General features: G+C 40.0%; 1 protein-coding gene across 13 annotated transcripts in view; it reads left to right on the top strand.

Annotated features, from left to right (window-relative positions):
* The window catches only part of pard3ab (par-3 family cell polarity regulator alpha, b), a 235,581-nt gene that overhangs the window by 167,908 nt on the left and 44,010 nt on the right, over nt 1–23,663 (top strand). For 12 of the 13 annotated variants that reach the window (XM_013272746.3, XM_019348075.2, XM_005476796.4 and 9 more), the window contains 2 exons: nt 4,140–4,268; nt 11,887–12,168. In XM_013272746.3, the coding sequence (XP_013128200.1) occupies nt 4,140–4,268; nt 11,887–12,168 (411 nt within the window). Of the gene's footprint in view, nt 1–4,139; nt 4,269–11,886; nt 12,169–12,933; nt 13,251–23,663 lie in introns of those variants that run through there. The other variant, XM_019348079.2, reaches the window with a different exon arrangement.

Raw genomic sequence — 23,663 nt, 5'->3', positions numbered from 1 at the left:
ATGTCATATCCACGCTGTAGAAAGTACCACTGTTCCTCCTGGTGTGCATTAATGTGTAGTGCAAATGCAACCGATGACCGGAATCGATAGGCAAGCAAACGAACAATTCCAAGGAATTGGACTGCTGGGAACTGGTTCTCGATTTTATCCTTAGTGGTTAATTGTAATAACAGTCCTTCCTATTAATCTGTGCTCCAGATATGGTGAGTTATATTCTAATGCGTTTCTGTTTCTATGTTACTTAGAGCTAATATGCAAGTATTTGTAAATGTGCACCCATGCAGATCATGGTTGTGCCTTCCCTCGATGAGGGGAAATTCCACCTGTCATCTAAATATAATCACTTCTGGGTCTTAAAAAACTAAGATGGGGCCAAATGGCGCATCGGGTGACATCTGGGTTGGTACATCGATCATTTATATGGATATATATTTATATATAGTCCATGGTTAATCTGTGTATAGTGTAAGACAAATGTGAGGCATTCTGCAGAGTCAGTGTACAGCTGGATTGATTAAAATATTTTAAAACAGTGTAAGAGTTCCATCATTGAAATAAATGACTGAAAAATTCCGATGAAACACCTTCCTTGGAGACATGAATTTAAATGAGTAATTTCACATCGGGTGGAAAAAAAGTTGGATTGATGAAAACTTTTGCAATAATCTAAATGTGGCCTCGGTGTGACAGAACACACCAAGGCCACCTTAAAAATCTTAGTTGTTTTAAAATTAAAGGTGTACACGTCAGCTGCGGATGTAATTCGATTAAATCAGGTCATCACCAAAATCACTGGGCAGCCAAGTCCATTCATTGGTTGTTGAGATGTTTTGCTCATGACCATGAGCAGTGTGTCTCTGCCCAGTGGAAATCAAAAACAAGTTACTTGGCAATTAGCGTTGCTCCTCACCCACATCTGATTATGCGAGTTCCCGAAAACTGCGGCACGCTACCAAAAACTTGTTTTCACTTTTTGTGCTATTAAAAGGATTAACGGTGTTTCACGGGTGGTCTGCTGATTTGAATCAGCTCAGTCCCTGACATTTTGAAGTGATCTTTTCAAACCGCAGAAAGCAGTCAAAGCCTCTTTATCGATGCTGTTGCACTCACAAGACGAGGCGGGCCTAACTGTGCCTGGAATATAAGATTATTAAAAGCCCTGGTGTCATGGTTAATACTCTGTCTCCTCCTCAAAGTTTTCCTTTTCAGTCATAAATCACACTGTGCGGGTGTTTGCGCGCGTACGTGTGTGTATGACGAGGCTGTTTTTTTTAAAAGAGGCTGTTAATGAAAGTTAGTGGTGTGGAGAAAGTGTCAACCGTCTCTCGCCGTGATAGATCACTCCTGCTCTTAGCATTAACGGCAGGCTGTCACTCTGAGCATTTCAGACAGCCGCAGTTAAATTAATCAAGTAATGGCCCTTAGTCTGCGCCCCTCCCCCCTCCAGCTGCAGTTTTTCCTCCTCATTCCTGTCTCTCAGCTTTTCTGTTTGTCTTTTACACTCCATGCTATCAGTATATGCTGTCTTTGGGGTTAGTACTTAGCACAACATTCAAGGAATACTAGGGAAGGTGTGTAGATGGTGTGAAAAACTAATTTGCAAGGCATTTTGTCTGTCTGTGTTGGGTCTTAGATGGTAAAGACGTGACAGGAAGCAGGTCGAACTCTGAGCAGATCGCTCGTTTACCAGAAAGCAGCTTGCTTTTTTTAAATTCATTTATTCACTCATTTTGTGGAGAAAGTTCGCAAGCATTTACCCAGTTGACATGTTATGAGCATGTGGATGATGCAAACCCACATTCAACTGTACCCCGGTTCTTTAGTCCAGCGGTCCCCAACCCCCCGGGCCACGAACCGGAGTCGTTTGGTACCGGGCCGCGAGAGTTGAGGCTCGGGTGTGAAATTTATGGTTTTCAGGGTTTTTATCGTTAACTCTGTTTCCCTGGGTCTTTTCCTGTATTATAGTTGTGTGTCTTATTTTGAAAGAAATATTCACGCATTACCATAGCGACCTGAGAGCATTAAGAGGCAGAGAGGCGGATGTTACTCTCAATGTTGTTGGCGCATTTCAGGAGGACGCTGCTAATAAAGTCACACAATTACACAGTGAATTCGCTTTAGTCCAGTGGAGCAGGAGTTGATCCATCAGTTTGAGCTATGCCTTCCTGTATGATGTCACCTTTATAGGTGCAGCTGAACTAGTGTGTGGTATCGAAGCGGTTTCTCCTTTTTTAATGTCTGTGAATCTACTGAAACAAGATGCTAGCAGCATTGCAGTGCAATAGCAGGGACACAACATTAATCAAAGTACCCTTGGTCATGTTTTTCCTTAGAATTTTACATATAGGAATAAAATCTATGCTACGCTTTAGTTTCACAGTACCTAAAAGAGAGTAAGGATGTAACTCACCAGGAGCTGCAGAATATTGTCACATAATTAACCTGAAATATAATTTATATCTGGGTTGTTTTATCTTGGGTCAAACTTTTTAACCAGATGCTTACAGCCCTGCTTTTCCCTCTTGTAGCCATATCAGGAATTTCAGCTCTCGCTCTCAGACTTGCTGTTGTGTACACCGAACATAAACATGTGGCCTCGCTAAAGCTGTGATATTGTGACACTTAAAGTTCTACATTTTGTTGTGAAATCTATCATCACATGTTATGTAATGATGGTATATCTGCTACTAAACTAGTAGAAATATAAACAATATATCAGCGACTTCTTAAAAATGCCACAAACAGAAAAAGTCTTGGAAAGTCTTTTTTTCTCTCTCAGTTTATTGATGTTTTTAATGAACTATGACTTTGATCCACATCTTTTACTAATTTCCATATAGTTTTTATCATACTCTTCTTTTTTTCATGTCTCATTTCATTGTATTTTTCCACAAAGAGAATTACACGATTCATATGACTTTAATTTAATTTTGCATTATGCATTTTTCTCTCAGGCCTGCATTCATTTATTTTTCTCTCTTACCTTTTCCCCCGTGCGCTGCCGTTTTCTTCTTTCTCTTTTATTTTTCAGTGTTTAACTCACTCCTACACTCTCTCACCTCTGGGTTTTATGTGCGGCTTCATTTGCTTGTTTTGTTGGTTCTTGTGCTTCTCTCATCGATTTACTTTTGTATTTACTTTTATTGCTTTCAGTTCTCTTTCTTCTGTATTGATTTCCATGCAAACCACAAATTCACGTACCTGTCATCCAAGTGTTTTTCTTCTTTCTCTTTTGCACTTATATTCAGGCAATTTACACTCATCCTCTTTATTCTTTAAGCGCACTCTACTTTTGGAGTTTTCACTTTCTTTCTTTTTTTCCATCGCTCTTTCTTCTGAAGCTTTCTCACACAGACGCTCACACATTCCTTTCAAGGTAGTCTTTGTGCTCTTCGCCATAGTTTAGTTTTCGGTCTTAATGGTTCATTCAACGAGTTTCTCTTGTGCGTGTTCATTTTTTTCCTCTTGTTCGCTGTCTTCCTCCTCTTTCATTAACACACAGACACACCTCTTTGGTTTTTTCTCAGCGCTGTCTCTTTCGAAGTCGTAGATATTCTCTGCGGACCAATTTCCCTGTGAATAATCACGGCGGTTCATTGTAGAAGCGAGCGCGCTGCCAAAGTCATTTCTTCAACAGGCCGCAGCTTTATACTGAGTCAATCAAGCTGAAATATCTTTGCGGTGCCTCCTATTCGGTGAATCGTCACTCCCTCCCTATGAATATAATTACTGTGATGGGCTGCGTCTACGCCTTCTCCACAACTTTAAAAGAACTGAATTGGGTTTGAATTTGTGAGAGCTACTTTTCAAATGCTTCATTTGTGGGCTTGATTAACTGTTAATCAAGCCCACAGTCGTAGCAGTGGGCTGTTTTTGTGATCACAGACAACATTTCAGCCGTATTGGTAAAAGTTGGGTTATTGTCAAGGTTCTGGCAGACACGCCTGTGTTTCAGAGGACAGTTTTGCATCACATTAGCTGATTAAGAGTTTTTTGAAATTGCACCGTAGCTTCTGACTTTGTCTAGTCATGCAACTGCAGCAGTAACTTGCGACGAATCATAATTTGAATACAACAAAAAATTGTGAAGTATAGAAACATTAATGAAGTGGTGGATATTAATTGTTTATGTACTCCAGGTTTGGGAAGCACCGAAAGGATGAGCGGCCGGGAGAAAAGATTGATCGTAAAGGCTCCAGCAAGTGGAGGCCAGAGGAGACGCAGGTGTCAGACGAGGAGACCATGAAGATGAGGATGGAGCAAGAAAGGTGAGGCAACTTATGGTTACGTATTCTGAAAACTAGTGGATATTAATGACATTAGCAAACGTATATAGACATTTAAACAGATTTGTGTTTCAAATAAGATTGAAAAGCCTGGTTCTGCCGGAGCTTTCTTCCTGTTCAAAGGGAGTTTTTCCTTCCCACTGTCACCAAAGTGCTTTCTCATAGGGGGTCATATGATTGTTGGGGTTTTCTCTGTATGAATGATTGTAGGGTCGACATTACAGTATAAAGTGCCTTGAGGCAGCTGTTGTTGTGATTTTGTGCTGTATAAATAAAATTGAACTGAATTGAATAGATAAGTATTTAGCTGAGTCAGCAGTTCAGTGCAGGTGAGTTGAGCTCTTCCACATTTACATTTATAGACCCAGTTTCTGCAGGGTGAAAACAAAAAAAGAAAAGATTTGAAACAAACTCTAAGTAGAAAAATTCTCAGACAAAGTCTCCTCACTGGGAAAAACATGAATAGTGCCAAACCCAAATTATTCAAAAGTATGTGGACACCATTGTTGTACTTTTCTCTGGTGCTCAGATAAGCACATTATTATAGTTTCCAAGGTTCTCTATCTGAACAGTCAATATTTGAGCATCAGTTTGTTGGACACATATTGGGTTTTTTTAGTTTGGGGAATCAGAAGACTGATTCAGAGGGTTCGTTTGGACATGCATCTCACTCACAGCAGCCATTAGGCTTTGGTTCACCTCACTGTTGCCAGCTAAGCAGCTTTGTTGCTAGGCTCAGCCGCTTTTCATACCTGAACCTACAGAAAGTACTGCTTTGCAAAGGTCTCACTGCAGCACCGGAGGCACAGCTCTGTTCAGCAGCGAGCTCATGCTCACAGGTCCCGTGGGTTGCATGAAAAGAAAAGAAAAAGCACTCGCAGTAATCATTTAACTTGTAAAGATGACTCAAACTGTAGCACAACCATTATCTTGATTACATCTAAAGTTTCAGAGCCCAAAAAAATGATGGTTGAAGCAGCACTGGTTTTTCATTTTATTGTGAAAAATCTGAATGAAGCTGCATAAAAATTAATTGAAAGAGCTGCTTTCTCTGTTTAACAGTTTAATAAATCGATAGTCTCTGTGTTTAAATAATGACTACACGGTTAAAGAACCTGTGCCTTCTTTTGCTTTTACTACGTGGGTGCCCAAAACCAAAAAGCCTCAAGTGGCAAGTCCTTCTCCCACTGCAACCCACTCTTCCCTCACCAAAGGAAATGTCAGGCAGGCACAGTGCCAGGTTTTTGGGGGGGCAGCAGTTTATAAATGCCAAGGCCATTACAGCCCTGCCAGCTAATTAAATCCCTTGCTCTTGGTGTAGGGCAAGAGTCATTACTCCCCACAGTTGCTTGTTATGAAAATTTGGTTTGTAGTCTTCCTTTGCGCCTGCAGAGCAGATAGTCTAATAATATGATAATGGCTGAGTCTTTATTTTTAATTGGTATAAAGTTAACGCAAAGGCCACGTCAGATGATTCGGTTGTTATGCTGGATATAGTTAAAAGTTCAGACTGGTCTTTTTGTGTGTTAATCCCGTCCAAGTGTTCTCTTATTTCTTGCTCTTCAATATCACAGTCACGTGTGTTTATTACACACAACTTGGACTATTTAAGCCTGTTCAGGACTCCGTTATGTTATTTCACACACATAAGAACATGGATGACACAAATTACATGTAGCCTACTGTAATGCTTTTGCAATAACGTTCTGAATTCAGAGTAGATTTAACTGCATTTGCTTTTATTTCCAACTCTCAGACGAGCGGTGAAGCTTTTTGAGCTCAAAGCACAACTAGAAGTTTCCAGAGCTTAGATTTTTTTGTTGTGCTGTTAAATGAAATGTAGATTACATTATTTTTAAACTATATTAACCTTGATTTATTAGCATCATAAAATGTGAATTAGTTATCAGCCTATTTCTAGCTGATAAAGCATAAGTCTCATTAAAAGTCATACTAGATGAACTACAAGTAGTGATGGCATATTCTGTTTTTTTTCCTTAGGTTTTTGGGTTGAGTTGTAGGTTCTCAGTTCTCTTTGTTAGTGCGAACAATTTTAGTTGTGTTGAGTTCTTGGGGCCAAAGAGCCAAAAGAAATCTGGCGAAATGGTTACAAGAGAAACCAAAAAATGTCCAGAGAGCAGCAAAAAGTTCCTGCTTGGAGCAGAAAATAAAATAAGATCATAGTATTTCTTAAGTCAATGTGTTAATTATTTTATAAAGTGTTGGCTCTTAGAGGCACTCCAACCTAGTGTGACTCATCGCTATACACCCCAAAAGCACAAACACGCTTCTTGTTTATATTTAAGCTGAGAGATGCTGATATTGACGGGAGATCCCTCGGAGCACATGCTCAGACTGTGGCTACTTTGGTGTTAAACAACCATCCAGTTTGCTGTATTGCCAAGCCGCTCTGCAGAGGTTCCGTTGGGAACTTCGGCACCTCACTGCAGAAGGTATCGATTGACCACTGCCAGAGGCTGTGGTTAATCCAGCTGTGATTGACTAGATGAATGGATTTCCTCACAGGTTTAATTCTCAGCTCTCAAAGGACCCTAGCCCCAAGGCAGACAGACAAACCTTGACAGACAGTTCAGATAGTACGCTACTGGTGGAGGTTATTTGAAGAAAAGATAAATAATACAGGTATGCGAATAACTATTCAGTAGTGTCATAAATTTGTTACATTATATTATGTTATTTGATCTAAATCGAATGGTTTTTACTAAAATTACAGTACTCGCAATACTAATGCAAGACCTCATAGTACTGTACTGTTTTAATAGAGCACCTTGCTCTCGGACTTCTCAGACTTGTGGTTTCTAAAAGTAGAGTGGGAGACAAAGCACTCTCTTGTGGAACAAGCTTCCACTTGACACCCTCTGTATAGTAAGATCAGGTTTAAAATGTTCCTTTTTGATAAAGCCTGTAGTTGTCGCTCTGTCAGGTGACCCTGAACGATCGCCTTAGTTATGCTGATATGGGCTCAGGTTGCTTGGGGACTTTCCGTGATGCACTGAGCATTTCTTCTCCGCTTACATCTTTTCATTCCCTATTTACCGATACTGCTTGTGGTTACATTTTATCTGTTTTTTCCTAGAGTTGGTGTTTTGTCCTTGCTGCCCCTCTGATCATGCTAGAGGTCTTTTCCCGTTAAAATGGAAACCCTTCTTCCGACCATCGCCAAATGCTAGCTCACAGGCTATCGTTTGATTGTTGGGTTTTTTCCAGATCAGTCCAGATAAACGTTTTTCGTTGGGCAGCACAGCAGGTTTTGCCTTAGCCATCTGTAGACTAAATCAGATCATGCTTTGACATAACTGCAGTCACATGACCAGAGGTTACAAGTTCAATCTATACAACAGACTTGCTGTATATGAAGTAATTTGTCACAGTGAACTTAATTTGACCTCAACACTTGCTCAGTACTGCTACTCTTGTTCAAGATTAACAGCATCAGTCTAAGTACAATGCATTTTGTGTGTGTGTGTGTGATTCTAAAAATATCCTTAATTCACACAGAAGTATGAATTAAGGATATTTAAGGCAGCATTGTCAAACCCTTTTAGTATTAACCTTCAAAAATCACAAGTGCTTTAAAACCAACTGCAGCTAGTTGTCGCTAAATCATGAAACATTTCCGCGTACCCGTGTTATCAATCTAAAAGGTCTTTCAGCAGCCATCTTGTCCTGCTGGACCTTCTCCCTTCATGTATTTCCTGCCTTTCACTGTAGTCTGTCAGTTGTGTCAGCAGTACCGGTAAGAGAACGCTTTATTACACAATGACTACAATAGCACATAATGGACCATTGTTCTGGCGTGATGTGGTAGAAAGGTCACTTGTCAAATGTATTTCTTCTACCATAAAATCCCATTCTGCCATTTCTATACCCTTTTATCTGCCACCTCTTCCTCTCTTTCTGCTCTACATTGTTTTTATTCCCCCTCTGGGTCTTTTGCCACCTTTCATTGGATTTCTTAATCATTTACTCTACATGGTAAGAGTTCTTTCGTCTGTCATTAAGGTTATTTGTTAAAGAGAAACCCTTGTCACATGCAGGTATTTTGGGATTAAGAGTAATGATATGGCCAAGTGTGGTTTTCCTTCCTGTCCCATTTCAGTCAGCACTGCATTTGTGTTTGTGAAACATTTTAACCGTTTAAGTGCTTGTCATGTTGACACAGACAGTCATGGTCTTTGTCTTAAAGTAACATTTCCTGTGTCCTTTAAAAGTAATTCAGAAAAGTTGGACGTTTTGGAAAGCTTGCTGTTTTGTGGGCAATGACAGCTATTGCTCATGTATATGTAGCTTATGTAGATGGAAAAAGATGAGCACAGACAGATGGTCATGGTTGCAAAAAAACAACAACAACTTTCACAGGCTCTGGGGAGGCCAGTCCATGACTGATGGCGTTCCACTGTGTGTTTCTTCCTATCCTGGTATGCTTTCATTGCATTGGCAACGTGTTTGGGATCATTGTGATGCTGAAAAATGAAGCTGTTGCTAATCAGTGACTTTCCAGATGGTTTTGCATGGTGGATCAAAATCTGGCCGTACTTTCCTGTGTTCATAATTCTGTCAGTTTCGACAAGATCTCCATCTCACTGGCTGAAATGCAGTTCCAGACCATGACAGACCCTCTGTCATGTTTTACAGATGGCTGTAGACATTCACTGTCGGATTGATAACAACTTGAGCCAAAAATGTCCATTTTGGATTCATCACTCTGTGAAACCTCTGGCCACTGATGTCAGTACAGTTCTTGTGTAATATGACATACCCTGTCAGGGTCCGTTATGAATGGCTTCTACCTTTGAGGCCATTTCTGATGAGTGTTTGGCCAACATGAGATGGATCAACTGAGGGGGCAGGTCATTTCTCAGGTCCTGTGTCACATCTTTGCTGGATTTCTTCATATTTATTAAGAGCATGACTCTCATCTGCTGTAGATAGTCTTCTTTTTGTCTTTGAGGGGTCCAGTTTCCTCATGGACATACTCCACTGCATGTAGAGATGTGCCAAGCTTTCAGTTAATCGAATGAATACGAGTGGAAAAACCAGCTTACGTTAAAAAAAACCAAACAAACATTGAAAGACTTTGACAAAGCCAAGAGAACTAAGTGGGTAGAATAGTTTTGATAAAGTTTGACAATGTCAAGGAAGTCTGACTTCCTGGAAGCAAAACGTAAAGATAGTTTGTTCCGAGTCTCTTTTTCACACAACACAGCACGAGTGTTTCAATGATGCATCCTCCCTAACTCAGCAAGTGGCCTTGTTGACCCATGCAGTGACTTGTTATGGAAAGGGGCTGCACAGAAAAGGCCGTGCATTGGATTGGTATGTCTGGCCTTATCTTATCAGCCACTGTGCTTCTGCATACAATCAGTAGTTGCTCCCACTACTTCTGCTGCTGTTGCTGTTTCACTGATGGAAAACACAGTTTTTCCTCTGGGTTTAAAGATAGATCCCTCAAGGGCCTCACTTCCTTCTGCTCTATTAGATAATCGCTGAGTCCACAAATAGCGAAGACACAGCGTGCGACTCCGCCAGCTTTCAAGTTAAGTTGTTGGAATAAGTGTACGTTTTGCCAGAAATGATTGTCTACCCCCTGACCAGATTCAGTGGGGAGCCGCTGAAACCATCAAGTTCATTAACAGCCTACTTTTTAGTAGTGAAGCATTTCTACCCACTTGGCCTTGACTTTTTAATCTTCCTTTTTTTAACACATTTTGTAGTCTACGGTAGGGAGCCCTCCTTATTAGAGTTATTGTTTCATTATGCACACCATGCAATTTTTCTGGAGGAAATGTTTCAGATTTTAGCCCACTGAGTTTTCAGTGCACTTGCACCCCCTACCTTGTCACCACGGCGCCTGTCCCATTCACTTTCCCACTGCCATTAAAAAGAGGCCTGCAGAAAAGAGAGCAGTATGATAATTGGTAGTTGTAAAGCTCTGATAATTGGCAAGGCTGTAATTACGGGGGCTGCGTGATAGGTAGTCCCCCCGCTATAGAAAATAGCGTTGCCAGTTATTCACAAGATAATGGCCTGAAGAGAAAGAGCGAACGTGTGATTTTTGTGTGTGCGTGACAGACAGAAAGATGTCAGATGTGTGTCTGCGTGTGTTGTTGAGGGAGAAAGAAAGAGAAAAGCATGTTAGCTATATATTAGCACTACTCTGTGAATACAAAATGCTTCCCTTGTGCTAGGTGTTATTGGGGGCAAGAGATTGTCATGCATTGTTTATGGTATTATTCAGTGGGGAAAATTGCATAAATAATAGACTCCAGATCTTCTCTCTGTTTTGTAATGGAAAGTTAAAAAGTGCAATAACCAATCAGCAGATGTTACAATGGTTCATCTGGTGTTTTGTTAATGTGACAACTGAGATTTACAGCATCTCTCATCTAGATTGGACACGCTACAGGACTTTTTTTATATACAAAGAAAAAAGTAAAGCACCATCCTAGTTTTCCATGTAGCCCTTTCAGCCACAATTCAAAGTCATACATCCGTTCTCTTTTTTTAGTTGCAGTGTGCATTTACAATTTATAGTTGGCTACTGTCAATGGCCAGTGGAAACCAGACAACTGAAAATATCATACTCAGAAACCTGGTAGTTAAAAATAAAGAAATAATTAGTGAAACTGCTACTAGTAAGTTTTATTTAGATTATTAATTATTCGGTGAATTTGGTTTGTTGTTCTGAAAGAGTGCTGTCTTCAAATGTCTTCCCTTTTTCAAACCAAAAGTTCAAAATCTTCCAAAAGACACAAAAATTGTGTTGAAGAATTATTCAACTTTGATGGGATTTCTCTCTGCCTATTGGGGACTTAACATGTACTTTTATTGAGCGATTATTCTACATCTTCCCCAACTATATAAGCCTACCCATGGCTCTTGAGCTAGCTATGAGCTAGAAGATTATTATATCTCATTTAGCCCATCTCCATTAACCCCGTACACATCACTGGTGTTTAGTTTTCCATCTTTATTTACATCCACAGTTGTGGTTTTGGAAATGCTTCAGCTAGCTAGCTAACTTATGGCTAACCTTGTTTTCATACAAGTCTGAATGTTGGTTTATTGTGATGCCTTTTAGATCAGCCATCTTATTGGAGCAAAAATGGCTCTAAAAGGTGCTTCAGGGCTTGCTTACTTTTGTGAAATAAAGGAGCATTAGGACCCAGAAATGTAATTTGAGTAAACCAGGAAACACTTGCCAGAAGAAGCCAAAGAGTAAAGTTGTTTTTTTTCTCTTCCTCATTTCCTCAAGCCGAAGTTTAGCAGATAAGATACCTTCTTTTCTTTCTTTTTTTTTAACCTTAAAGTTTTTAAAAAACAACAACAACAGCCCCCAGTCTTCTGCCAGTGGGTCACAATGAATAAACCTATCACACAATAGTAAATGTATAATAAATACATTTCCCTCTTAGTTTTTTTTACCCTTGATTTTTAAGAAAAAGTACAAAATGCAACTGATCAGACATTGCCTGGATTTTTACCTTGGAGAAACTGCAATATTATGTCTTAATATGATCATTTCAACCACGAGATTGTTATTGCATTTTAATATAAATAACATCACCTTTACCATCAGGATCCAAGCTAAGACCAGAGAGCTGAGGCAGCGTCAGGCCAGGGAACGAGACTACGCTGAGATTCTGGATATAAGTCGATCGCCGGAGAGATCCTCTGAGGAGGACCACCAGTACGCTGGCATCAACCAACTTAACAGCTCCATGGACAGTGGCCATAGTCGCCCCCACAGCCCCCGTGATGAGCACCCTCACATCCATCCACAACACCAGCACCAGCACTCCGATACCCTCTACACCCAAGTTAGCAAGGCGCGCAATGAGCGACCTCCATCTGCAGACAGGTAAGAGGTGAACTGATGCATTTCAGGTGTTATGGGCTCAATCCCAGCACGTGGAATTATCTTTAAGAATCTTGAATTTTTAAGTTGGAGCCATGATCGTGTGAACTTTTCTATTTCATTTCTTTATTATTTATTTTAGTCTTAATTACATTCATGAATAGCTCTGAAGTTAGATTCCCCCTCAGAAGCCAGGTGACGGGCTGCCAGTCACAGTTCAGCAACCTTCTTACCTGTAATTCCAAAGTGCGACTCACCTGTGGTATTTCAGTAAAAGGTCTGTCCAGGTCTGATTCTGCCTCGCCTTCCCAGCTCTTGTAACTCTGAGGCGGCATTATTGCACAGAGACGGCAGGCTAGCTATCACACCTGGAGGAGAAAATAATCACAGCAACAGAAGGCAGGCGGTAAATGTCAGCTCGCCGACTGCTAGACACCATGAGCTGTTCTCAGGGGGATGTGGGAATACTCGGGGGAGGCAGTGAGTGAATGGAAACCTTTGAATATCTGTCTCTTTTTCTGTCTCTCTTGACCTTTCTACCTCTCTTTCGCTGTCTTTTGTGCTCTTGTTGGTTTCACCTTATTGCCACCTTTTCACTTTTATTGCATTTCCATCATTTTCCTGTCTTCCCACAGACAATACTACCTGAGCTACTGGCAGCTCAAACCTTCGGTCTCATTAATTGAGAGCTGTCAGTCATTTTTAAAATAATCACCCAGGCTTGACATAAAGAGCCTCTTTGTCATTGACACTGTTTCGTTTCTGTAGAGCAGCCAAATGGCACCACGAGGCTCCCCCGCATAACCAAACGCCAACTTCACAGCAAGGAGCAAACAAAAGCCAGATTGTTTTAAAAATCATGCAGGTCGTCAGAAGCAGAGTTCTCAGCACTGCACGCCGGTGCTGAGCTACTCCCCAATCCTGCTCCGATCGATGAACGGCGAGATTCGTGGCCCTAAGATGGATTTGGGGAACTTGAAGCAAATTGAGGAAAACCTGCTGTGCAGCAGAAACGTAGTCTGTGCGGGCAAGTAGCTCCACAGCTGAATGAATGGGTTTGTCTTCCTTGTGGTTTTCACGCATCCCCAGATGGCCTCAGCAGCCTGTGTCTACTTCAAGAGTGCCGTAGCACGTATCGATTCATAATTCATTGTGCTGCTGTTGTCACTGCACACTTCCTTCGTTTTTAAATTTTTTTTTGTGCAGTCCCTGAAGTGGCTGTATTAAGGCATGCAGATGCACAACAGAAGATAATATACTAGCATTACAGATACGAAGCCTTATTTAATTAGGTGATGGAATTCACTCGTGATTTAGGCTTTAATCATCATCATCTTATTAAAATCTGTAGCCATTTCACTCATTTACCACATAAGCAATTAATGGGTTTTTTCTCCTCCCTCTCACTCGGACTACTGGGATTTTCTTAGTTTAATACCTCTTAGAGATGGGGAAGCATGAGTTTTGTGGAAATGCTGCTGCAGTTTAGGATCAGCGACAGGCAAATGGATTAGCCTGAAATAATTTTAATAAGCAGATTTTTTGAAAATTAAGTGTCTTTCATCAAGCAAACATTTTAAGTGTTCACCACTTACTAATATGGAAATATGAGGATTTTCTGATTGTTTCATTGTAAAGTTGAATGTGGAGATTCTGGACCGAGAAAGCACGTATCTCGTGATGGAAAGTTTGCGTGCTCTTACAAGTAAAACAATGAAGCGTTTTGTAAAGAGATGATCACATTTGTCAACAAATAAAGAATTAAAACGACAAATACATCCCTAAAATCATGCTCACAAAGCTTTTTTCGTTGCTTTCTCTAAGACATCGCTGTTTAAAAGAGACATAACTCATTTGGACATCAATGTAAGGCAACACAGAAGGATCAAACTAAGAAAATATTGGTTTCTTCTAATAATGTAAGTGGCTCAGGCGTGTTTCAGAGCAAATAATAAAGTCTTTCCTTGCTTTAATAAAGTATTTTCTATAATTTTGCACATAGCTGATACAGTTTCTTTTCATAATGTCCTCCTAGCTACCTATTCTCCCCCAGAACACTTGCTCTTTTCAGGAAGCTTTGATTACAGCAGTGTAGGAGCCAGGGACACAAACGTCTGAAAGATATTGTGTTCCTTTCTCATCTCCCCCGAGTATTAGAAGAATATACCTTTTGAGAGATTCGGGAAGCACGTTTCCTGTTTCCTGTCTGCCCCTCTCTGCTGAACAGGAAGTGAATTAGATCCTGCAATGCCAAGCACATCGGGGTGGGCGGCTGTGCGTGGGGGGGCTCTCACCTGACAGAAGGGGGTGTTTGTTATTATGGGATTCAAATGGCAGTGTGAGCTGATATCAGAGCTTAAGGATTGTGGAGATTTAATCAAAGCAATAACATGTCCTTAGAAGCAGGCAGTGAAGGAAAATGTTATTTTTCCTCCAACATTAACACTTCTCTCTAAAATGGCACGCATGTAAAAGGTTTCAGATTTCATTGTAGTCAGCGTAAATACTCGACGTGCACAGGATGTCGCTCTGTGTTGCATTCGCTGTTTTTACATTGTTCAAACCAGGAAACTGTTTTATTTGCTTGAGAAAAGCAGATTGATCTCTGACCATCTGTTAAGTTGTGCCCATTACACGCCCCGAATCATGGCTTTCAAAATGTCACAGTTGTGTTTTCTGCTGTTTGTGTGCGCCTTTTGTTGGTGCCGCGATGTTGTGACTGTCACAAGATTATGACTCGCAGTAAAACTGAAGAAGACAAAGCTATGGCAGAGAGATCTAGTTTCAGCATGTTACATAAATATAATAATTATCTTCGCGTAGTATCCTTTTTAACATGGCTACATTTTTATTTACACTGAAAACACAAAGCACAAATTACAACACCGATCCCAGCGAAAACCATAAGATGCAAAGCAAAAACAGAACTGCATGCATCGCAATGCTAAAGTATGTAAACATGCATAAAAAAAGAGCATAATAAATCATGTGAATGTTCATGTGAGGCATGAAAATAATGTGTTGCAGTAGTCTCTCTGAGACCTGCCAGCTACAGTATGGTAACCTTTATCCCAGTTGTTCTTCATTTCACAGAATAACACAATGATTGACAGGCCATAAGACTAATAATAACACAAAAAGGGGCAAAACAGCTTAAATACAAGGCAACAAGACACAAGTCCTCCTTTTTCCTGTTACCACTGTTCCTTCTGCTGCTACTATTAGTTGCTGATCATCAGCATTGTCACCTTGATCTTCCCAAAACATGTTACCCGAACGCGTTCTAGCCAAAAGGAAATTCATCTCTAACCTCGTCTGTCACTTTGAACACAGCGAACAATAAGACTAAAAATATTCCCGAGTGTCCAGATTAGAATACCAGAATCCCACCGCCCCCGTTAGACTCTTAATTCCCTCTGGGCCTGTAAAACGTACTATTGCCTTCCTTAGCGCTGTCGTGCAGGGCACTCCAAGGGGAAACGCAAAAAAAGTAGCTGCAGCTGCATAAATATCCAGTGGAATTCATTTTTAATTGCCTCTTTTTCCTTCAAACAAAACACTGTCAGAAATTTCAATTTAACCGCAGTGGTGTAAAAACAAAAACAACTAAAGAGGCTGGAAGGAGCTTCGTGTGTGCCTTTGGGAGCCGTCTACCGTTTCCTTTGCTTTAAGGAAAATGACCACACAGTCCTATAGGCTCGAGCAGTCTGCTGCAACAAGCCTGAAACAACATTTTGCTGCTTTCAGGATAAAATGTGTTTCTTAGATGTCTCTTATTTATATCCACAGCCGCATATTTTAGCGAGACAGCATATTGGAGCACATGATGTTTTAGTTGTTACTCTGTGGTTTACCGCGTAGGTGGTACGGTGTAGTATCAGGTTGAAAACAGTCTTTTTTTTTTTTTTTTTTTTTTTTATGTTTTTGTTTTGGCTCTCAACCAAATTGCATAACCTCACTGCTGAGACATTATTTTCTTTCTTTTGCTTTTCGAAGCCTGCCAAGCTAAATATTGTTCAAAGTGTGTTGATTTTATCCCCTCTCCCCCAGTGTTTTCCCCGCTATTGCGACTAGTGCTTTTAGTGTGTATACTTGGCATCTGGTAACATTTGTAGCCTAGGAAGCGTACTTAAGAAGTAATGGGAGACAATATCCCGTGAAAGTTTTACCAGCTCGCTCACTGGGTGCTTCTTTTGTGTTTACTGAAATTAATTACCTTAATTCAGTGAAAACATAATGTAGACGGCATGTTTTTAAGCAGCTTTATTAGCCCTCGACGTTTGCTGTATCACACTCTGTCCCTGTTGTGTGAGAATAAGTGTGCAAAGAGCCAAGTGAATTAGCAACCATTGTTTTATTCCCCTCCCAACTACGAGGCAGCAGTGAATGCTGGGAAGGCTCTGAGGGATTTGGTGTGATTTGATTCTCCGCATTTTCCGAGGAGGCGGCGCTCTTATTGAATCGGCTCCATTACATTTCATCTCCACCGGGGGAATAAGAGGCCGCAGAGGGAGCACACGCGGCCGTGTTGTATCGCAAACACACCAGAAACGGCAACGCAGACAAACAAATAGACAAGTACTCACCTTGCAGCGTTTTATAGGTTGATAAGATGAGGGGTGTGTGTGTTTGCACCTGCGTGCATGCATTTACTATTGACTTCATGTGTTTTGTGTGTACATGTTATTTAGTAATGTGAATCTCTGCTGGTGGTTTTGTTGTCTTTTGCCTAGTTTCGATGCAGGTGCTACTCCGTCTGTTGGGTTTTGCTCGTGTGCACGTGTGTTTGCAAAAAAATAAATACATTTTTTTTCGAAGAGTGAGGGTGACAAGTCAGAGCTGTGACTCAGAGATAGAGAGTGATGGCAGGTGTGCAGCAGCATGCAGTGAATACAAAGCCCTTGCCTTTTCTAAAACTCTAGAAGGATTTCTGTTGTTGGTGAAGTGAAACCAGGGCTAGATTAACCAGCATTGTGGCCCCATTGTGTCTGCGTTCCTGAGTGCGTATGACAGCGTTGTTACATTTTCGTTACCACCCGGGGGGGTTTGCATGAGTCCCTTAGTCATAGTTTGGTTTCAAATATACATTTATGTAGGAATAAGCACAGATTATGCTTGATGTTGGCTAAAGAATGCTGAAGAATATCCTTATTAAGCAAGCATGGCCATTTTTCCCCAGTGATCAGTGGAGACCAAACTGAGATCAAAGGAAAAGAGTTCAAATTATAAATTATAAATGTAGGGTTTATTTTTGTTGGGCTGCTATTTGTTACTTCAACTTTAGGGGAATTGTAACCACGCCATTAAACTGTAAGACTCGGTTATGAAATTTGGTTCCAAAGTACTTGGAATGTTATTATGCTTACCGGTTCACCTAAACGCACTCGCCTTTCATTCTCTTTTGAGTAGACGTGCATCTAATCCAACATTCCTGTCTAGTCGGGATCTTGTGATTCTCATGCGTTTAGAGTACAAAGAGATTTAACGGGATTTTAAAAGCTTAAATATAATTATGTTACATTACATAGAGTGTACAATGTAGGATGGGACCAGCAGAAAACAAGTCTTTCTTTCTCATTACACCCTATCATTACCAAATGACTTTGTCAGTGATGTAATCCCACACACCGTGCTTCAGATGACCTCCTCTGTTTGGACATAGAGATTGCGTTCTTTGACTATTTAACCCATTATTGAATTGTCTTATTTCTGAGTAATGTAAAGTTTACCCACCAACCTCTTTACATTTTGCTATAATTTATACCCTAAATTAAAGTCAGTAAGTAAAAAAAGTACGTAGAAAAGTTTTACTCCTTCTGCCAGATCAACCTGGATTCGTAGGAAGTTGCAGCTGTGACTTTTCCCATGTTCGCAACCATTTAACAGACAACCGACTTGAGAAAAATCAAGCTCGGTCACATCTTTCCGCACCTCAGCTGCTGCACTATCACAGTCAAAATGTTGGCTTTCACTCCGATACGGCATATGAATGTGCGTTCTCACTACTCACTGAGCAGAACAGGATGTCTTACTACAGCTTGGGGAACGTCTCTGCTTGAGGGTCATCATGATTGCTTGAATTTGTTGCTATGAATGTTGATCCAGATCCTGGTGATGAGAACGGGGACAGAATTTTGATAAGCTGCCACCTTTTTTGCCTCGAGTAAGACACGTCTACATAACACAGACGTAACTGAACTTTTGCACCTGAGAAAACTCAAATCTACAGCAGAAGGTAGCTGAGAAAATTGGGGATCTGATCATTGCTAACATATACTAAAACTATAACTCAACAAATGTGTAATTGAGCGCTGTTTGGAAAAAGGAAGAAAAAATGTTAGACTGTGAAGAGTAGAATGCAGGTTTCTGCAGGCACGGCAGGGTTAACAAACTGTAGGAATAAAATGGTCCTTACTGAGACCATAATCACCATCATCTAGCAAATACTGGTGATAAAACCCAACTCTCTTTTGCAGGGAGTCAAATACTGATATTATGCCAAAGGCACTGGGACATGATGCATGTGCCCAGAGTGTCGATAACGAGACACACCAGGTTTATGGCGATATTTAGACAAGTCTGACACTCAACTCATAGCATTTAAAAAAAAATAAAAATCCTTCGTCTGCACATTTAAACACAGATTCACTGCCATTTTTCTTTGCTCAGGGATAATGTTTTTGAGCGGTATCGTTTAATCCAAGATATAATTGTTTCCTAAACGTAGCCAGGGAATTTTTGTTGCCAGACCCAAACAGCGAGTGAAAGCAAAAGGAAAATTAAAAGGAAAACAGCCTCCAAATTTGCACTTTGTCACTCTTTAAATGAGGACATTTTAGCTCTCTGTATCATTGCATCATTGCCAAAGGACACACTGAGCATATTTCTGTGGGAGATGGTGGTGCACTTTCTTTGTGTTTTCCAAGTGCACACAGCAGGTCATGCATCACAGCTTAACTTTATTTTTTCCTCACACCCAAAATTAGGTGCCAAAACTCTCTTGACTAAAATTTGAACTAAAATCATTTTGTAATGATACCAGTTTTTTTGTTTGTTTTTTGATACTCTAACCTTGGGGTCTGAGGCTCTTTAGATTCAGTCAGGGTTTCTGCAGGATACTAATCACATCTTACTTTATGAATTTGGGACTGCAAACCGTGGAGTGATCATGAGTTTGAGTTTCACAGGGACTTATGATGCAGACAGATGGAATCCAACTGATATGTGTGAAGCAGCAGTGGAAAAAAAACACTGATACAGATGTTCATTCATCACCTAAAAGGATGCATTCATCTAATGAGTAACAGTTTGGAGAAAACAAGGGAAGTGATTGTACTTAATGTGGCTCTAAAAACATTAGGACGTCTCATTTTGATCTTAAAATGTACGGGGTTTTTTTCTGATTTGGTTCTTTTAAAAATAACACTTTTGTTATGCTACAGGAAACTGGCAGCCTCATGTATCAACTATGTAAGTGCCTTAATTTTTCCTTTTTGCTAAAGCATATAGTTAGGCCTGGATCAGGTGGCCCTGAATCCTCCCTTAGTTATGCTGCAATAGGTGTAGGCTGCTGGGGGATTCCCATGATGCATTGAGTACTTCTTTTTCATTCACCTTTCTCACTCACTGTGTGTTAATAGACCTCTCTGCATTGAATCATACGTGTTATTAATCTCTCTTCCACAGCATGTCTTTTGTCTCATCTTCCTTATTTCACTCCAACTGGTCGCGGCAGATGGCCCCGCCCCTCCCTGAGCCTGGTTCTGCCGGAGGTTTCTTCCTGTTAAAAGGGAGTTTTTCCTTCCTACTGTCGCCAAAGTGCTTGCTCATAGGGGGTCATATGATTGTTGGGGGTTTTATCTGTATGTGTTATTGTAGGGTCTACCTTACAATATGAAGCGCCTTGACGCGACTGTTGTTGTGATTTGGCGCTAAATAAATATATTGAATTGAAATTTAATTTCTGCAATGCCATGTTTTAAAGCATTTGTGGGCTTTACTAAGGTGTCTTTGGTAAATACACGAAATGCATACTTTCCATAGTTGTATTGTCTAAATCTGCCGCTCATTTACTACGTCAACTTTCTGAAGCAGCAGCAGGATAAAAAGCTGCCTGCTCTACACATGCAGCTTTCTGTCTATTTAATACAAACCGCTGAACAATGAATTGCAATGAACAAGCTGGGTTATACCACCACTCCTCATGCCTGCTGTTTTGCCAGCCGGCCTTCCATTTAAAATAATTTGAAATGGCTTCCACCGTCCTTTAATCAGAATATTTCATATATTAATGATTATGAATCGGAGTATAGCGTGAGATGGGTTGTATTAAAGCTAAGGCCGGTCAGGAACCATCTGCTTCTATATGGGAGAATCAGTTATACTGTAAATGAGGAGAGACAGGCCAGTCGTCTTGCACTCCTAATCCTTGGATCAAGGCCAACAGCTACAGAAGAAAGATATGTTCTGCCCCGGGGAATCTTTTATGAATGTGGGAGAGGACGGCTCTTTGGGTTTTTAGGGGTCATCTGGGTGTTTTCTGGGTTGGAACGAAAGCAGGCAGGTGAAAGCTTTATTTCCACGTTCTTCTTTTTATTTATTTTGGAAGAGCAGAGTCATCCTGTTTAAAAACGGTGACTATGTCACTGGTGTTTTATAAACCAATGATTTAACTAACATTCTTACGTTCTTATGCTGGTCCTGTTTGTCTTCTCCTTAGAAGGCAATAAAAACTTATTGTTGGTTCTGAACAAAGCAGCTGGAGAACAAACTTCACTGAAAGTCACAGCTTCGACTGTTAATTTTTTTTTGTCTTGGTCCAAATCTCTAAAGTCTCGTTATTTTAGATTGTAAAATATGAGTTGTTTTAAATAGCTTTAAGACCAGGTGGATTTGGCCCTGTCAGAATACATGGAGGTCCTGTAAATCAAACTTACTATATATGGTCTCAACATTCAACCCAGTGGAGATGTAGCTGGTTTAAATGATTGGTTCTATTTCCTGCAACAGAAGACTGTTGAATATGAATTTTACTGATTGAAATAGCTACATATCACACCAGCGGAAAAAAGTATGACAGATCATTCCAATCTGTCTTTACAATTCAAATCTTATTAAACCCTTACATTAGTTTAAAAAAAAAGGATTTAAAAAAAAGAGGTAACAAAACCCAAATAAAAAAGATAAATTCAATCAGAATTGATTGAAATGAATAATATTTGTGCATTGAAAAGATTTTATTCATTTTTATACACTCTTCCCTCCTTTCTGAGACTGTAAGTCTGTGAACATGATGTGTTGTTCACACGGATTAGTTCTCATATTTACACATCCAAGTGTTGAGAATAGGCCCGACGCATTTTTAAGGCAAATTTCACCACAAAAGAGCCTTTATGGCCATCATACTGTAACAATCGGTGTTAAACAATGATGTTTCCTACAACACTAAAATATTAATATAATTAATATCCTACTAGCAGCTACCATTTAATGGTCTGAGAAGTGTGACGTCAAGTAACAACCTTCTCAGATTCATAGTAATCCCTCCACAAAAAAACAGCTGTGCAGAAGCAACACAATCCCTCCCTTAAGTGCATTGTTGATTGATACAGTGATGAGGATTATGTCTCATATTTATGTGGTGGATATCGAAGCTCGACATTCCAAACATTTTAATGACAGACAACCTGCTGTGATCGCACTAAACACTGCCACCCTCTGAGTCCTAATCAGAATTAAGTGTTTGATCTGAGCTTACGTGAATATGTACAGTAATCCAAGATTATGCTGACATCAAAATAATTAGTGGAGTGCAGTTCAGAGTGCAAAATAATACAGGAAAAGGGAAATGTCAGTAATGTAAGTTTGATGCACTGAACTTTTATTTTTCCTTTATCCCAAATTGACAAACTATAACATGTTTAGGTGAGATTAGAAATTAAACTTTATGATGCTTTGATTTTTTTTAACCTGCATGAATGATTATTTATTTATTTATTTATTAATTATTATTTTCTTTTTTGAAGCAAAGCCTACACCAGGAAAAAATATTTGAAGATTCATAAAACAACGATGGTATTCTTAATTAATAATAATATACACTTTTTATTGATCCCCGTGGGGAAATTCTTCTCTGCATTTAACCTGTTCACTCAGTGAAGCAGTGGGCAGCCACCAGTGCAGCGCCGGGGGAGCAGTGTGTGGGGATGGTACCTTGCTCAGGGGTACCTGAGGATAGCCGTTCAGGGGATTCGAACTCCTGACCTTCCGATCATGGGGCAACCGCTTTACCTGCTGAGCTATCCCTGCCCCCCCCAATTGGCACCAAAACCCGATATAGATTCAGATACTCGATCTGTCCTCATAAAAAAGCTTTTTCTTCTCATTTTTGGGTCAGTAACTTTATCTCAACCCTTTCCATTTGTGAGTAATGTTTCTCACAAGACCGCAGACATGGGGTGGAAGCCCTTTGGGACACTGGAAGGTATTAGAGTGAACAACAGAAAGCAAGGAGTGGTTAGCATTGAAACTGCAGTGTGCGCACACACACGGATAAATATTGTGAGATTAGAGGCGAGGAAGCTTCTAAATAATGGTAGCTGGAATTTATGAGTATAATTGAGTTTGAAGTTTTTAGAAATTTACTGTGTCAGTGTTTGTCCGTATGTGTGCGTGTTTATTGTCAGGGACAGTCTGAGGGCCATCTCCACCCAGTATTGACCATGTCTGATGGCGTAATGATGTCATTCCTTCTTATTTGGAGCCAGACTGTCCGTCCATCTGAAGACCTTTAGTTTTAGTTTTTCTGAAAATGCCAGCAGTGAAAGAGTGGTACAAAGTACAAGAGACTGGATGGAGAAAATATTGGGGAAAAAAGTAACAATTAACTATTAACTGCTTACTCTTACTACACGTGACATTGCTTATTGATTAAAAAGTTGTTGTACATGAGCTAACCTAAGTAAATACTTTGCTCAGTTTGACCCTTGTGTGCTTCTTTATCACAAGAATAGTGCTTAAAAGATATTGTAGTTGTATTTTATTATTTTATGTAAAAAAAAAAAAAAAAAAACGATCAAATTTTTAAACATGTCCATATAACTCAAAATAAAATCCCCATTCTTAATTCAGTTCAATTCAGTTACATTTATATAGAACCAAATTATTTTGTAATGTAAAGACCCTATAATAATACAGAGAAAACCCTAACAATAAGATGAGGGGGTCATCTTATTATGAGCAAGCACTTTGGCGACAGTGGAAAGGAAAAACTCCCTTTTAACAGGAAGAAACCTCTGGCAGAAGCAAAGCTTATTAATAACAACTTAAAGGTGCTGTTGCTTATAAATAATTTGTATTACGTTTAATGCATATTAAAAAGTAAATAGTTGAGAAATTATGGAGATAATGGTCTTAATTATTGGAATTGTGGTTTTAGAATATCTTAATGCCAAATACATTGATCAGTGCTTCATAATGACTGAGGCTGCAATATGCTC

The sequence above is a fragment of the Oreochromis niloticus genome, linkage group LG18 (genome assembly GCF_001858045.2).
Source record: "Oreochromis niloticus isolate F11D_XX linkage group LG18, O_niloticus_UMD_NMBU, whole genome shotgun sequence".
NCBI classification, from domain to species: domain Eukaryota; kingdom Metazoa; phylum Chordata; class Actinopteri; order Cichliformes; family Cichlidae; genus Oreochromis; species Oreochromis niloticus.
The sequence above is the reverse complement of the archived record's forward strand: the minus strand, read 5'-3'. Positions and strand labels throughout refer to the sequence as shown.